This window comes from Crocodylus siamensis, chromosome 10, assembly GCF_052110815.1.
Source record: "Crocodylus siamensis isolate JL-2025a chromosome 10, ASM5211081v1, whole genome shotgun sequence".
Classification (NCBI taxonomy): domain Eukaryota; kingdom Metazoa; phylum Chordata; order Crocodylia; family Crocodylidae; genus Crocodylus; species Crocodylus siamensis.
The window spans coordinates 67,677,878-67,694,505 of NC_143404.1; the positions used below are offsets into that span (position 1 = coordinate 67,677,878).

Below are 16,628 nucleotides of genomic sequence, written 5' to 3' on the forward strand. Positions count from 1 at the left end.
CCCACTAGTTGCTGAAGTTGTCCCCAACTGCCATCAGTGACTTACCAGCTGCCATAGGCTTCCCTCCCCAATTGCCACCATTCATCTCCTATGTTCAGCTAGCACTGTCACCAGAGCTTTCCCATCCACTCCTACCATGAAATGCCACCTGATGTACTCTGACATGTTCTTCAGCTACCACAGGTGTTCATCCAAAAGATCAGCAACAGTGGCCACATTCATCTTCTAGCTGGAACTGCAACAGATTTCTTTCCACCTTTCACAGATACCCCTCTCACAGGTTTCCCACCAGTTACCATAGATGTCCCACTAACTCTGCCCCATGCAGCCAGAGGTATCCCACAGGTTTCCACTGTTAACAGCTGGCAAAGCTTTCTCTCCAAATGCTATCAGATATATCATGAGTGTTCCTCCTACTCAGTTACCAACTGCCATGGTTTGTGCTTCAGCTGCTACAGGAGTTGCTTCAACTCTGACACCAGTTGCCACCAATATTCTTCCCATTGACACAAGCTGTTCCCAGCTGCCCTTTGTATCCAGTTTCCATCGTCTCCGACCGCTTGTGTCATCAGCGCTTCAAGTGTTGTAACTGCTGTGGTGCCCCCTGCTAAACTTCCCTACACCCCCATTCACTGCCACCAACCTCAAATCACACTCTTGTTCTCATATAACACATTAGATAGAACTTTTTTTCTAAGCTGCCTTACTGGCATATTTATGAGGGCCAGAAGCTGCATGTTCTCAGCTGAATAAGCAAGCTTGCTGGGGCATTATCAGTGGAAGCTGTCATATTTCTTTTCACTGATCTTCTAATATCATAGTCTGTAGTCATCCAAAAGCTGCTGAGGTAATTCATTTTAATACAAAAATCTGCCACAGCACTAATTTATGGCTATGCTGATTCTAATGAAAGTGCATGAGTTTATTATTATGCCTTTCCTTTTCATGGTGTCATTTATGGTGCTTTGTTTTGTTCCAGTTTCTCCACATTATCATAGTGATTGTCCCCACAAATAATGGTCCCCACATGCTAGTCCTTACTTTATCCGAGTGTGATAGTCTTTTTCCTATGTACATCTTTAAAGCACAATACAAAACTTCTGCTGAATACAAGGTGGAGTATTAGAATCAAAGTTTTCCATCCATTAAAATCTTTAGAACAACATGGCAGGAGTGTCTTGCTGTGCAACTGCCTGGTAATGAAAAACAAAAGGAGATGAACTGAAGAAACTGGGTGCCAGTTTCACGTTCGTGAAAATGTGTGTGGGGCAACTACTAGATCCAAAATGTGATGACTGAGAACCCAGAACCAAAAGAGGGAATGCTATTTCTCCAGCATTGGTTATAGTCTCTCCCCCTGTATCAGATTTCTCTTATCCAGAATATTTTGCTCTGGCTGGCTCTGAACTAAATTTTCAGTATTTCTTCTTGCCCTGTTGTTTTTGGTTTTATCTTTTCCACAGACTTTAATGGGACCGATACAGGAGTCAGATAAATTTTCTCATCACAGATGTTTCTGACCTGTAACTTCCAAAGCTATCCTTAAATGTATTCAAATTTAGCCTTGCCATGTTTCAGTATAGACTGTATTTAGGGCCAAGTTACTGACAACCTTCTAAAAACCTAAATAGTCAGGTTTCCATGCCAGGAAACCACAATCAATGTAAAAACTGATTTTGAAAAGTTATTTGTTCAGTTCCTATCTACCTCATTCATATTTGCTTGTATTGTAGTGACTGCCTCTGATGCTACAGTAGGGAAAGTTGGACAAAAGTGTATGGGTGTTTATGTGTGCCTTCACACATGTTCTTCATATAAACAGCACAGACCATTCATCTCTGCTTTGCATGCTATGACACTGATTTAACACCGAAAGAGAGAAAATGTCTCGAAAGCTGCTATAGCAGAGGTTGTCAAACTACGGTCCGCAAGCTCCAGTCAGGTGGTCTGAAGAAAGGTTGCGGAACAATTGAGACTATCTGTACTTATAAGGTAAGACTACCGATATTAAATTATGAGTTGTGCGCTTTGATTTGCAGAACAAAAAAAAGTCAAGTGGTCCACCAAGACCCTCAGCAATTTTCAAGTGGTCTGCAAAAAAAGTATGTTTCAGAACCACTGTGCTATTGGGCCCAGTGATGTAGGGCCTTGCCGATGGTCTGAGTACTGCATGCTGTCGAAACCTAGAGCATCTTTCTCTGTTGTAATATGGGTGGAAAGCCCAGCTCCACGGGGATGTAGACAGGCTCTGTGCACTCTGTTTTAATGGGCACTGGATGCCTGTCCCTGAGGTGAGAACTCTGCCTGGTATAAGGATCTGGGGCTCTCAGTCAATACAAGGCTCATATCAGGTGGGCATCCACACTCTTCTTAGGGAGCCATTCAGCTAAGGCATCAGGAACTCGGTCCCTTACGAGCACCGGTGTCTGTCTTCCTAATTGTGGCCCTTGAACCCTGGAGTCTGGCTTGGTGAGAGCCCCATGGATTAGGACACGCTGAGGCCCTAAGCTATCTTGAGAGGCACCATACAATAAAAATAATCCACGAAAACGTATTTCTGTGACACTTCACGACAAATCGTTATTTCTGCACAGATGTATGAACTCAACATGCATGATAATTGTGGAGCCGCCAACATCTATATTTTTGGTCCTATTAAAACGAAAACGTCCAGGTTTTTTTTTCTTATTTACAGGCCCCTTGTCTCCCGAGGCCCTTCAGCTGGAGTCGCTGAAGCCTAAATCTACTCCGGCACCGTCAGCCCGCCTGCCTGGTGCAGCGGTTTTCCCGGGACGCCTGCTGCAGGGCCAGGCAGCCCTTCTGGCAGAGGGGGAGGACTCCTCCTGACCCTCAGGCCTGCACAGGAGACCTGACCCCACTGCCCTCAGGACTGGAGGGCAACTGCTTGGAGGCTGTGGGTGTGGGGGAGGGGAGTGGTCAACCCCGCAGCGCAGGGAGCAGGCGCACGTGGCAGCTAGGTCACGTGACCCCACCCGCAGCCTCGGTCTGGCCAGCACCTCCCCAGGCGCATGCGCGGCCTCGCGCCACTGCCCTTCCCCCTCCCGGCGGCCGCGACCTATATAAGGAGCGAGCGGCGGCGCTGCCCACTCCGCAGTGGGCGAGTGCGCGGGAGGCTGCGGCGGCGGCGGTGGTAGCTGCGGCGACCGGGGGGAATCTTGGGCCGGACCGGGCGCTGCGGCGGTTTCCCCCCGCCCCCACCTCAGTGGCCTGCGCCTTGTTCCGGGCCTGCGGCGGCAGCGCCGCGAGCCCGTTGTTGTTGTCGGCGGCCGGGCCTCGCGGCCGGGCCTGGCTCGGCGGCGCCATGAGCTCGGGCACCCCCTACATCGGCAGCAAGATCAGCCTCATCTCCAAGGCGCAGATCCGCTACGAGGGCATCCTCTACACCATCGACACGGAGAACTCCACCGTGGCGCTGGCCAAGGGTGTGTGGGGGAGGGGGCTGCTATGTGGGCGGGGGCTAGACTCCTGTGTGTGTGGAGGGGCGAGCGCCTGGGCCGTGACGTGGTGCGGGGGGTCTGGACAGTGGGGGGGTCTAGTCTGCACAGAGTCTGGTGAGTAGGGATTCTGCAAGGGGGGGTTGTGTTTACCCCCCCCCCCCCCCAGCACAGTCCAGATGGAGGGGCTGGGGGCTCCCATCTCAGGGTGAGGGAAGTGCTGCCGCCCCCCCCCTTGCTGCCGCTGTCTGGGGATGCTTGCTCCTGCTGCCTGGGCTGAACAATGAGCCTGGCAGCAGCTGTGGGGAGGAGAGGGGGTGTGGATCCAGCAGTGCCTCAGGCTGTAGCTGCACCTGAGGGGGTGGGGAGTGGAGCTGGCAGGAGCTGGGCCTCTTCATGGTGATTCAGTGTGTGGGGCTGTGGCGCAGGGGGGAGCTGCTCCAGCCAGCACAGCAGTCTTCCCCCCCTCGTAGCTCGGGGCGCTCCCCTGCATGCGTGGCTTTGTCCCAGTCCTAATGCCCCTCTGGAGCCATGCTGGGTGCTGCAGCTCTGGCCTGTCCTAAAGAGGCTGGGCAAGGGACCTCTGGAGGTCTAGTCCAATGCTATGCTCAGCACCCCTGTTATCATCCCATCGAAGGCTTTGTTAGAACTGCCAAGGATGGAGAGTCTACAACCATTTTGGGTAGCTTGTTCCAGTGTTTTACTACTCTCCTAGTGAGGTTTGTTTTTTCTTTCCAGATACCTGGTATCTAATTCCCTTGCTGCAACTTGAGACCTTTGCTTGGCCCTGAACTGCTCGGGCCAGTCATTGTTGCATGGCCCGAGTTGATCAGGGTGTACTGACAGTGGGATGTGGCTGTGGGACCTCCGTCCCTTTGTCCCCCTAGTCTCTTTCTCTTAAATGCTGCAAATGGATGATTACAGTGGTCTGTGCCTTGTCCACGTCTTCTAGAGCCACCTGAGGTGGAAGGATCTTGCCTGGGCTGCTTCAAGAAGTGCAGAGACTGGTTTTCTGCCTTCCTGCCTGTGCCTGGACCCCAAGCCATAGGGCCCTGCTATGCATTCAAATGAAAGCTGGATGGAAACCAGCTCTAGAGTTGTTACACTTTTAAGCACCAACTTCATAGCTGGCTGGTTCTTTTTCTAGCTGGATAGCCATTCTTTGTGTGGTGATTTCATTGCACATGTGGCTGGCCTAAATCTTATTGTATGATTAACCAGTGAATTGCCTAATATTGATAATCTGTAATAGGGGCCCTATTGATCTTGAGCCTTGACTTCAGCCTACAGTTCAGTTTCAGCTACTGCTCATGTGATCAAATTTCAGTTATCCTTTGGCTTGAGTCATAGTAAACATGGCAGCCAGGGCTGGAATTCAAGTAAGCATTGGGATCAGTGTTGCTGTTTTAACAATTGGTTGCTCTGTCCATCCTTTCTTCCTAACCTCCTAGCTTAATGTAGCCCCTCCCCCCTGAAATGTGTGGTCTTAAGCTTCTTCTTTGTTCTGATACCTGCAGATTTTGCCCTTTTTCCTTACCTTGCCAGAGCAATGGCTGGTGCTTTGGTAGCCTCATATCCTTCAAATTTTTCTTCCTGAAAGAGGACTGCCAAAATAAGATGCCCATCTGTCTTGAACCCTAGTCCTTGTTACTAAAACTTAAGGTCCTCATTTTAGGATGGATTTGTAAGATCTAAGAATCTTTAGGGTCTACAGTTCCTGTGCAGGTGACACATACAGGTAGGATGAACCTGAATACTTGAAAGCTACTTAATCAGATTTGTAAGAATGTGAATGTTCAATATCCATTGTGGACAAGGGACAACAGTGGTTAATTCGGGCTAAATACATGGACATATGGCTGCTCAGAACTGCTCAAAGCACCACGTTTTACAGAGCAGGAGATGTCACGTAAAGGAACTGGTAGAAAGGTTAAAGTCAGTTGGGCAGACATGCATGCTTGTCTGTCTGGGCTAGAAAATTAGAGCTGTGGCTTTTTTCCTTTTATGTAGAGATTCTTGTGACTAAATTATCAGAACAGATGCCACTTTCTGCAGCAACACAGCATTGGGCAGAGCAGTGCTCCAATAAAGGTGGAATATGGTGGCTTCCTTGGTAGCCCTTCCACCTAGTACTTCTATTGTGTACCTTGCACAGTATTTTTGTTGGTAAAACTTGTTATTGTGCCCTAAATTGGAAGATAAATACCAGGTACAAGGTGCCTGGCTTAGAAATTTGTTGCTTTGTCTTCCAGTTGTTGGATACTGGTAAACCATGCAGCAAGCTGGCATTTGTTTTAAAAAAAAAAAAAAAAATTGGCTTTCATTTGTTGTAACTCTTGCATGTCTGGACACTGTCATTTTACTTTGCTTATAAAATATAATTCAAGAAATATTCTTTTCTTTTGAGCTAAAAGAGTTTTAATGCTCAAAATGGTCTCTTTTTGGATCTTGGTTATACTTTAAATGGAGAACCATTCTTTTGTAACTGAAACAGCAGAATAGTTTTAAGTGTGTCTTCTGCTGTTATAAGCAAGTTGAAATGCTTTTAGAGTCTTAAAGATGTATATCCTACCAACAGTATTTCCAGTACAGATGGCTAAGAGGAAGTGCTAGTAGGTGTGATCTAACATTACTGTCAATAAGATGTTAAAATGTTGCAGAAACTCCTTTCCACCTTTCTTGCTTGGGACTGTTCTGTTCCTGTGACTACCCATGCCCTCTCTTCTAGACTTAGTTTTTTTCCAAAACAAGCACATGGATGGTTTTCAGTATCTACAAGGTTACTAAACTTTCTAAACTTTGTTTTAGAGTGGGGATAGCAAGTGCCTAGAGTTCTGGGGTCCTCCCAGAGGTAAATATGTTGCATACCCTTTTCTCCCCCATTCCCTGGGTTCAACTTTAGAGCTGTTGTGAATTGACAGGTGGGACAGTGTCTTTGAGAGATGGTTCTTTAGGTAGGCTGACTCTTAACCAATAAGAACTTCTATAGATCATAACTGAAGCTATTTTCCAGGAGGAACTGGGGCAGGTCTCAGATGCAAAGTAGTATGCTTTATTGATTAGAGCATGAGCTACAGTCTCTTAATGGCTTGGGGGTAGTATAGCCTCATGTAGCTATGCTGAGGTAGTCTCATCTTGAAGATGACAAAAGCTTGGATAGCTACCAGTATCCATATTGGGAATGGTTGCAGCCTCCACTTCAGAAGCAAGTGTTAAGCTGACTGCTGTAATATGATCAAATAGGAGGGCAGGATTTAAAGCTGCTCTAGTTGAGTGCCCTAACAACTAATTTGAGATGCAGTTACTTAAAGGGTTTGGTATGTTAAAATTTCCAACTTACTGTCACCTCAATCTGGTCTTACTTGAACTTTGGCAGGCTTGCTGTCAAACGTGCTCCAGTTTCAGGGAGGTGCAGGTTCAAGTGCTGAGTAGCATCACAGTTCAGTCTTGTGCACTGTACATGCCGTACCCTGTGCTTCTGTGATCAGCGGAGTGAGGGAATGGTCCTCGGCTGCAACTCCACTCTTGAGCTCTTTCTGGAAGAGGAGCAGTTACCTGCAACTACCTGTTGATCTGTCAGAAAAGAATAAAGTCTCCAGTCAGCAGCCCATCTGCTCCCAGAAGGGTCTATAGGTAACCTTTTGATATACTATCAAAGACGTCTGATTTAATTCTGGTACGGACATCTGATCCACTGCCTAGACATCAGTGACCATAAGCTCTGTGCCTGTCTATACCCAGACAGAGGAAAGGTCTAGGAGCACAAAAGCGTCTAGATCTGGGGTTCTGAACCAGGGTGCTGTGACAGATGCTGTGGTGGTGGCAACCAGGTAAAACTGCTCTGTGCAGCCTTGCTGCATTAGGGCTCTGATCAGCTTAAAGCAAGCAGGAGCTGCCTCATGTTGTACAGCCCTTCCTAGTGTGGTCCCTCCCATGTTCCTCTCAAACTGGTGTGGAACAGTTCTGGCCCCTCCTGGAAACAGAGGCACATGGGCAACCTGGGAAGGGCTTCACAACAGGAGGCAGCTCCTACCTGCTATAATCTGATCTGAGCCTAATGCAGGAGGAGAGCATGCATATGCCATAGCTCTTCCTGGGCTGGCTGTGGTGCTGCTGAAAGGGGCACTTCTACCTGGAGATGGCCACATCCAGTTGAGAAGCACTGAGAAGTTGAGGTAGTAGCAACAGTGGTTGTCAATGAGAGGTACTGCCACATTAAAAACAACACCTCTGATCTAGATGCAAAGAAAAGAGCGTTCACAGCACTATACAAAAAACAGATGTAATGCTGATCAATAACTGTCCCTGCTTTGTCCAGTTAAGTCTTTAAGAAGGTTAAGATGTGTCTCTAGCACTTACAATGGCTGTAGTAACAAGTTCAGTTACAGGGGCACTGAAATAAAATAAATGATTATTGGTAGAGACTTTGTTCTCTGGAGGTGGGTAAGGTGAGACTCCTTTCTGATATTTAGTAAGAGCAAATGAAATGTGCAGTGCAGTGAAACATCCATTCTGCTATGTGACCCATTAGGGACTGAACTGTTGTTGCTTAGTAAATATCTGATGTGCATTAACAATCCATTTTACCAGGGTTAAGTAGGTTCTCTCCAGGAGGTTCCAGCACAAAGTGAGGCTTGCAGACTGGGGAGGAGTGGAGTAGTAGGGCACTAATATGTTGGTCCTCTAGTCAATGGCAAGTAGTGTTGCATGAAATGTGGTTGCCTGCAATGGAATTTGGGGAGAATGAACTGGATTAGTGTAAATAATAAATACTAGTGAATCCGTACTGTGTTCCTAGAAACAAATCCAGAACTCCGTTCAGTGTAGCTGTGAAGATGTTCAAATTTACATACTCAGTGACTTGCTTATATTAAGGGGGGGGGTTAAGTTGCATTAATTAGTTTGTACCTCGCCTTTTCTGTTGTTCTTCTGAACTCCAAAGCTAATTTTTCTTGAAAAACAGAACTTTTAATTTTTAAATTAACTGGAGCCTTCATACCTGAAACTTCCTTTCCTTGTTCCCTACTGCCACAGCTGTGACTGTCAGATGCAGTCTAGAGTCTCCCCTACTTTTTTTTTTTTTTTTTTGACCTGATAGTACTGCATTCTTTGAGGGAGCCCTCCACTTTAAAGCAGGCACCCCCAATCCCAAAGTCCTTGGTATTAAGTTTAAAGCAAGTTGGGGACATCCATTCTAAGCTGCAGTAAGGGAGAGGTTCCTGGAGAAATAGGATGCATGGTGATAGGAGCTAGTAGTTCCCAAAATTGTTTTCCTTTGTAAGATATGGTGAAACTATTTTAGAGCTACTTTTTTAGGTACAGTAGCTTGACTTCAACTTTGTATCTTGCAAAAATGTTTTGCAACATTAAGAACTAATACTTACTGCGCTCTCTCTCTCTCAAATGCTGAAGTGCGGTCCTTTGGTACTGAAGATCGGCCCACAGATAGACCTGCACCTCCAAGAGAAGAGATATATGAATACATTATTTTCCGGGGAAGTGACATCAAAGATATCACGGTGTGTGAACCTCCAAAAGCTCAACACGCTCTGCCACAAGATCCTGCCATTGTCCAAGTAAGCACCTTCATTCTGAAATGTTGGCAGAAAGCTTTGAGGAAATGCTGCCAGCTCAAAACTGGACCTAAAACAGTTAGGCTTGATCATAGACCTACTTTTACAGATGGGCAAAGGCAGGTCAAGAATTTACTTGTTTCAGATGGAGACGGTTATCTGTGAAACTATTTGTTATGACTGCAATATTAAAAGCTTCACAAACTGACAGGACTCTTACCTAGCTGAGATGATGCAGAAAAGCTGTAATGAGGAAATTGTCATTCATTTTCAGGAGTTTTACTTCAGTTATTTGACAGATGATGACATTTAAAAATTGCCAAGACAATTTCAGTACTTGAAAATTAACTGTAATACAGTGAGAATTAGAAGCAGAACATGCAAACATTTGGAGTTGTTTGGCAGGACCGTGGCAATGTACTTACACTGTATCTCGTTTATGCAGTCATCATTGGGCTCTGCTTCTACATCATCTTTCCAGCCACATGTGCCTTACAGTCCCTTCAGAGGTATGCCACCCTACAGCCAGCTTGCTGCCAGCTCTTTATTAAGTCAACAATATGCAGCTTCTTTAGGCTTAGGTGAGTGTGGGAGGGGGGAACCCTTTTGATTGATTTATTTACATTTGTCTTTTGGCTATGTTTTGAAGTAGCTTGTGCCTTTAACATAACTAACACTTGATCTTTGCAAAGTCACTTGCTGTTTGTTTATATGCTGTCATCAGTTAAAGCAACCAGCTGTATGAAACGATCATTCTCTAAAGAGGTTGGATTAAGCAATACTGCTGTGTGTGTAGGTGAGAGTAAATATCAAATATTCTTTTGAAAAGAAGCTAATTGTTTTTAAGTGTAGCATGTCTTTGGGTGAAGTGAATTTGCATGTCTTTTACACAAGACTGTAAATGCCACTTCAGTACTGATCTAGGTAACTTCTTGTATCTCCTTCCAAGTCCTTCAAATGTCTCTGCTACCTTGTATCTTATTCGTGTACTTTTTTTTTTCTTTTTTTTTTTTTTTGCTTTCTCTTCTCCATTCTATCTCTCTAGAGAAATTGGTAAGCCCTCCAGCATCAGCAGCTGCTTCCAGCCCTAGTTCTTCTCCGTCTCCACAGCCTGTTTCAGAGCCTGACATGTCTTCAGAGTCACATCAGCTCTCTTCCAAGGGTAACAGCAGTTTGAGGACTTGAGTTTGGAAGACCTGCATGGTGTTGCAGAACATTGTTTTGCTTGTTAACCCTCTCTTAGAGTATAAACTAGTTTAAAAACTGATACTTGCATATACCCCATACATGGGCCATTTGGTTACTGCTTTATTTCTGGCAAGTTGATCTGGAATGGAAGTAAGTTGTAGCTCCAAGTACTGAGACCTGAAGATGGGGAAAGGAGAGCAAGGAAAAAATAGTGTTCACACAGAAATACCCAAAGAGGGTGGGTTATAGAGGATGCTTACATGCTTATTGTAAGTCTTGCCTATTACAAGCTTACATGATGGAGATGAAATGGACTGTTCCTTCCTATAAAGGAAGGAACAATCCAGGATTGTAGTATTACTGTTTGGAGACTAGCTATATCCATGAAAAAGTATAGCACTGCCTTCAGTTTTGCCAAAGGATTGTTGAAGGTATCGCCCCAAAATGGGTTGTTGTAGATGGTGCTCTGCTTCAGGTAACTAACAAATATGGTATTCATGCTGTACTGATCAGTGCTTGACAACCTCGACTTCTGGAAAGTTTTATATGGGCTACAGTGCAGTTGTTTTGGATGTAGGTCACTTAGAATGCAATTTGCAGGTAGGTTGGGTAGGAAATGGGTTGAAGGCCTTTGGTACTTTCCAGGCAAGTACTCCTGGTATAACTACCAAGTACAGCTAGTTGGCTGTAGCTGCTTGTAGTCCACTCATTTTTTGGGTTGAGATGCAAGTGTGCTGATGGCCCCAAAGGTTGGAAGATGGGTACATCTCTTTCTTTATATATCAAAAGATCCACTGAGAGTAAGCTTTGTAGTACTGTATTATTGTGTGGGTTTTAATATGTCCTTGTAGGAAATGTATTACACAGCCTTCTCACTAGGAAAGATGTTATAATTTGCATGGTATATGGTGGAATTGGATGGCCCAAAAATGTCAGTAATGGCTTGGCTTTTTGTATGCCGTCTTCTGTTTGTTTTCTTGTTTGGCTTTCCTCTGGCTTGTGTGTGGTCTTTCAGTAAACCAGGTGCTGTCACCTTGAGCAAAACTACCAACTACTCTTAACTCTGTGTAGAAATGTGAGAAGTTTTACAAGTACAAAACCAGTAACTTGGTGCCTGCAGGGATTGGCCATGTGATCTGGATGCTCTTCCTGATGCATCTTAAGATGTGCAATATAAGACTGAAAGAAGCATGAATGAAATCCTGGACCAAACAAAAGTGCATGGCTTCATTAAGAGGATAAATCTCTCTTTTAATTCTGCACTACATTCAGATACCAAAGTGATGTTGAAAAACTGGTCAATGCACTGATCGATAACTATATTTATACATCTTTAGAAAATCTTCAACTATGGTGTATGTGATATAATTATTGGAGCCATGCAACCTTACTTTAACAGTAGACTTGACATTCATATCCTGGTTCTGATGATGGTTTAAAAAAAAAAAAAATGAACAAACCCTACAATAAGACCAAGCTGTTAATGAACTGAAAGCATCTAATCCACCCTTATGAGAAAATCAAGCCTGAAGCAAGTTTTTAGTTGGAGGCCTTATTTGTGTGTTTAAAAAAAAAAACAAAAAAACAAACAAACAAAAAAAACCAAAAAAAATCTATGCAAAGAAGGGTACCTTAAAGAAATTGAGAGCTTGTCCATATTGGGAGCTTACTACATAATCAGCAATTTCTGTAATTGGGCATTTTATAAGGAATGCATATTTAACTTTAACTAAAAGCCCATGTGTAAGGGTAAACTACTTTCTAAAAGGTAGAATTGATTTTGATTTGGAACTTTGTAGTCCAACAATATTCACAGGTGGCATGTGAACCAGCTGTAAAAATGCTGAAATGTTCTTATGGAGGTAGATGGGGCTCAAGCAGTGTTGTCCTAACTATTCCATGGAACACTTCCTAGCATACAGTGTTTTAGTTGCTTTTAAAATGGCTTCTTTTTCTCTCCAGGTGCTGGTTTCCCATCTCTTCACCCAGTACGCAAGAGCCCCATGGTGGAACAGGCTGTTCAAACTGGTCCCATTGATAACATGAATTCACAAAAGCCACCCCCAGCAAAAGCAGTTCCAGGGATCCAACGTAATGGGCGGCAGATTCCACAAAGCACCAAGGCAAATGGTATGTGAACACACAAGCTTGCTTTCAAATGGGAATGTGGAGCTTCTTTAGGAATGTTTCAAAGTTAACTTGGATAGTTCTTGAGCCTCTCAATAATTATTTTTCCTTGTACTCTTAGGCTTTAAACACTTCCCTGTTTTTTGTATAGATACAGTACAGCCAACACCTGTGCAAACTCAAGGTCAGGTGAATGATGAAAACAGAAGACCACAAAGGAGGAGATCAGGTAGGTTGAGCCTATCTGAAGGCCATGACACAGGCTTTCAGTGAAGGATATTGGACAAAAGTGCTACAGGTAGCAAAACTGCCTTTTTGGTATGACTTCCTGGCATATAGTATTAGTTAATGCAAGTTTCTTTAGCTTGCAGTGCTACAGACAGTCTTCAGTCAAGAACTTTAAACATAATAAACCAGACTGAGGAGAGCTGCTCTATTCCAGCTCTCCCAAAACTTTAGGGTAGGGGGTGTATCCTAAATAAAGGCAATGCTGAAATTGCAGCACAACAAGCTACACTTTTTTTCCTTTAAGGATCCTAGAAAGGGATCTGGAGTAGCTACAGGCAGAAGTGGTATTGTGGAGCTCTTCTCAGGATTGTCTACTTCTGGACCCATAAAGACCATACAGAAGCACAGCCCCTGCTGCCTGCCCCCCATAGAAATAGCTGAACTTTTTAAGGGAATTTTGCAAATCTGCAGGTCCCAGGGTGGGTAGACTGATGGGGAAAATCCCTTCAACTACATGAGAATTGTGCATTGTGCTGCTCCCCCTGCCCCCACCCCCACCAGATGACTTGATTTACTTGTTACCTTTGTCAAATGCCTAAGGTAACACTTGCAGGGAAAGTTGGGTGTAATTGTCTAATTTTAATAGTAAGTCTTAAATCTCCAAGAATGTTTTCCAGAAAGTTAAAGGATTGCTGTAATGTGTCTCTACAGCTAAGTTCAGAAGTTACTTTATCACAGGACTGGAAGCCAGAAATCTCCTGAGTTCTAATCCTGGTTTTCTCTGGCCATGAGCAAGTCACTTAGCCTTCCTGCGCGTTACCAAGCATTTAAACTCTCCTGCTTTCAGGAAACAGGAGAACCAGAAATCGTTCTAGAGGACAAAACAGACCAACCACTGTGAAGGAAAATACTATAAAATTTGAAGGTGACTTTGATTTTGAAAGTGCAAATGCACAGTTCAACAGAGAGGAACTTGACAAGGAATTTAAGAAGAAACTGAACTTTAAAGGTTTGTGGCTTCACTAAATATAAATGGCTCTACAAATTTTAAACAAATACAGACATACTCTGAGAAATTGTATGGTTAAATGTGAAAGCCTCTTGCATCTAGCTTGAAGGAGCAAGAAGGGATGGCTCTTCAGCATACAGCAAGGGAGTGAGTAACTAATCTTGTGTCTTCAGATGACAAAGCTGATGCAGGGGAAGAAAAGGTGGATCCTGGAGTGGCAACTCAGAACAGTGATGGCAATGCAGATGAGGACCTTCTAGGACCCAATTGCTATTATGACAAATCAAAGTCTTTCTTTGACAACATCTCTTCAGAACTGAAATCCAGGTAACTTCTGCTGCTGCCTTTCTTCCTTTTTCCCCCCCCCCCCCCAACAAAAACAAAAAACCCCAAACAAACAAAAACAACTTTTGGTAGTTCTGCTTCTTCAAACTACTCTAACCTATTGCCTGGACTACTGCACAGTTTTAGGCCACTTCTATGAAATGTGCATCAGTGGAACATCTAGAATCAAAATGCTAGAGCAGTGAATGAAAAGGACTCAAGTCCTTGTTCATATGTCATGTGGGAAGTTCTCATTAACAGAACTCCAAGTGGACTTTGATTTTTTTACTATAAACTGAAATCTTTATTTAAAATGTACTTGGCCTAAACGAGTTTAACCCCTCCTCCCCCTTCCCATCATAACTGAATGTTAAATCTTAATTGATCTAAAAGTTCAAACAGCATTTTGGGCAAATTGGGTACAGAATCACTAATAATTAGACACCTGGAGGTTGCACATTCCATTTAGGCTAAAACTACCTAGTCACGTCCTAACACTACAGTAACTTGAGCTCAAGTCAGATTGTGATTTGCTGACTTGCTCAGTTCCAGGCGTACAACATGGGCTGAAGAAAGGAAGCTCAATACTGAGACTTTTGGGGTATCTGGCCGGTTTCTTCGTGGACGCAGCTTTCGTGGTGGATTTCGAGGTGGAAGGGGTAGTGGAGCAGCACGGCGAAACCAAACCACTCACAGAGCTGGTACTGGAAGAGTGTAACTATGGAGGCAAGTCATGTAGCAAATACACCTGCGGTCTTGTCTGCTAGGTTCTCATGCAGTCTTAATAGCTGATCTATTTTGTGACTGGGTTTTATCTAGCATTGTATGTGGCCAAACAAACAAGTTGTCTCTCTCTGCTACTCTCTAACTGGGTAAAACTGCTAGTTTTATGCAGGCTTTTTTAATCTGGATTTTCAGTCTTGCAAGCAGACTAAAAGTGACTTTTTGTGGGGGGGGGGTTACAATTGGACCTCTTTTAGTTTCGTCTGCTCAAGTGGGTCTTGCAAAGTGTGTAGATAACAACATCTTATGACTTCTTGGTTATTCCTCCTTCATTTCTGGAATGAACTTTTAACCACTTAAATTCCCCTTGCACACTTTTTTTGTCTTCTGAGATGATAGCAAAATGCAGATCTTGGCTGTTGCTAGTTCCTTCAGGTCAAGTTTTAAATAGCTCAGAAAAGCTGTGTGTGGTTTATATGGGGAGGGACAGGGACTAGGAAAGGGCTTGTTCCTTGGTTATAAAACTTAACTCTGTCTTTCTCTGGCAGGCTCTAACACGTTCCACCATGAGGGTGATCCTTTTGTATATAGGAAGAAAACAACAACAAACTGCTGCACTAATGTGGGATAACAGTTCATCTTGTTTACTGTCTGAAATCCAGTGATGGAACTTCATATACTACTGCTTGTATTTTGGACTTCAACTTACTTTGGACCAGCATCTAGCAGCTGGCCTCTTTTTGAAAGAGGGGATGTGTTCAGGGGTATCTTCTTCAGGGCATCTTTTTTTTTTTTTTCTTTAGCACAGGTTGACTTGTGATATGGCTCTTTCTAGACTCCAAAGCTATTGTAGTCTAAGCATAAAGCAAAACTCCCTTTCTGTACCTTAAAGGAGACTATCATGCTCTTTTAACTCTTTAGAACGGAACCAAAGCTCACCAAAATAAACCAGCTAACATTTTTGTTCTGAGTAACCAAATTGGTGCTTTGCTGGTCTCTCTTGCTGCAAAGGCAGCACGTGGAGTAGCACTTGGTGTCTGGAAGAGTGGATTCCTAGTGCCTGGTTATGTGTAGTGTGACTGGGAATACTGGATTGCTGATCATGTAAATGGTGTAAAGAGCTGTGCAGCTCTTTGCAAGTCCAGTACTACTTCAGAGGTACCGCGTGCTTCCATGGAATGGTACTGGCCAGCCAGCTGCCACCAGTTCCTTTTTTAAAGGTACTAGTGCTGTGCACTCTTTGGAAGAGCCCAAAAGCTGCTTAATTGGTCGTGGTCCATATAGGGAAGGTGCCTTGCTGTATACCCTAGCTTGACCAAGAAAGGGGGTGGGGGAGTACTTGTGGGGGGCAGCAAGCAGTTTTCCTAATATATGGTGGTAGCTGATTATTTAGTTAAGTATTTCTGCAGTAGCTTAATAAGACTAAGCTACTGAAAAGGTGGAGGAACCTCTTAAAAAAAAGGAGCTGAGGAAGGCTGGATTTGCCACAGCAGTACCTCATTCAGTAACTGGTGCATACTGCAGATGGCTTCTGCATGCTAGTACTGAGTGGTGAAACACTATGAAACATTGCTTTCATTTAAACTAGGAAAGGGAAGCCCGTATAATTTAGCTTAATGGACAGGCATGTTTAATTTTTTTGTTTCCTCTAAACCTCCCCACCCCACCCCCAACTTGTATATAGTTGGGTTTTTTTGTTTGTTTTAAGAGTTTTGTGTATGGGGGGCTGGGTGGGAGGGTTAAACTCATTTGCATGACTAAGTGAGCTGAGCTGTTAGGCATGTGTCCCTTTTGGTTGATGGGGGAATTTTGTTGAAAAAGCACCTTGATAATGGAACCCCTTTACATAGCTAGAATTTTAGTTTATGCATTGACTAAGTTTACTGTAAAAGCTTGGATTTATTTTTGTAGGACTTAATTGCTCAGAATTAGAAAATTAGCAGTGGGGCTTTCTATGGAGTAATGTACACTTGTAATTACAATAAACATATAAATGTCTAA

The 16,628-nt window shown here is 43.9% G+C and overlaps 1 protein-coding gene across 3 annotated transcripts; it reads left to right on the forward strand.

Annotated features, from left to right (window-relative positions):
- Window positions 1-3,058: 3,058 nt before the first annotated feature.
- LSM14B (LSM family member 14B) lies at window positions 3,059-16,628 on the forward strand. Of its 3 annotated transcripts, none has more exons than XM_090065025.1 (10): window positions 3,059-3,443; window positions 8,868-9,031; window positions 9,474-9,537; window positions 10,074-10,190; window positions 12,179-12,346; window positions 12,495-12,572; window positions 13,419-13,580; window positions 13,754-13,907; window positions 14,451-14,630; window positions 15,176-16,628. In XM_090065025.1, exons 1-9 carry the CDS (start codon window positions 3,323-3,325, stop codon window positions 14,620-14,622), a joined length of 1,200 nt encoding a protein of 399 aa, XP_089921151.1. In that variant the 5' UTR covers window positions 3,059-3,322; the 3' UTR covers window positions 14,623-14,630; window positions 15,176-16,628. The 3 variants fall into 3 exon arrangements, with proteins under 3 accessions (XP_089921151.1, XP_089921152.1, XP_089921149.1); XM_090065023.1 differs by having other exon boundaries at window positions 3,060-3,443; window positions 9,474-9,609; XM_090065026.1 differs by lacking the exon at window positions 10,074-10,190 and having other exon boundaries at window positions 9,474-9,609.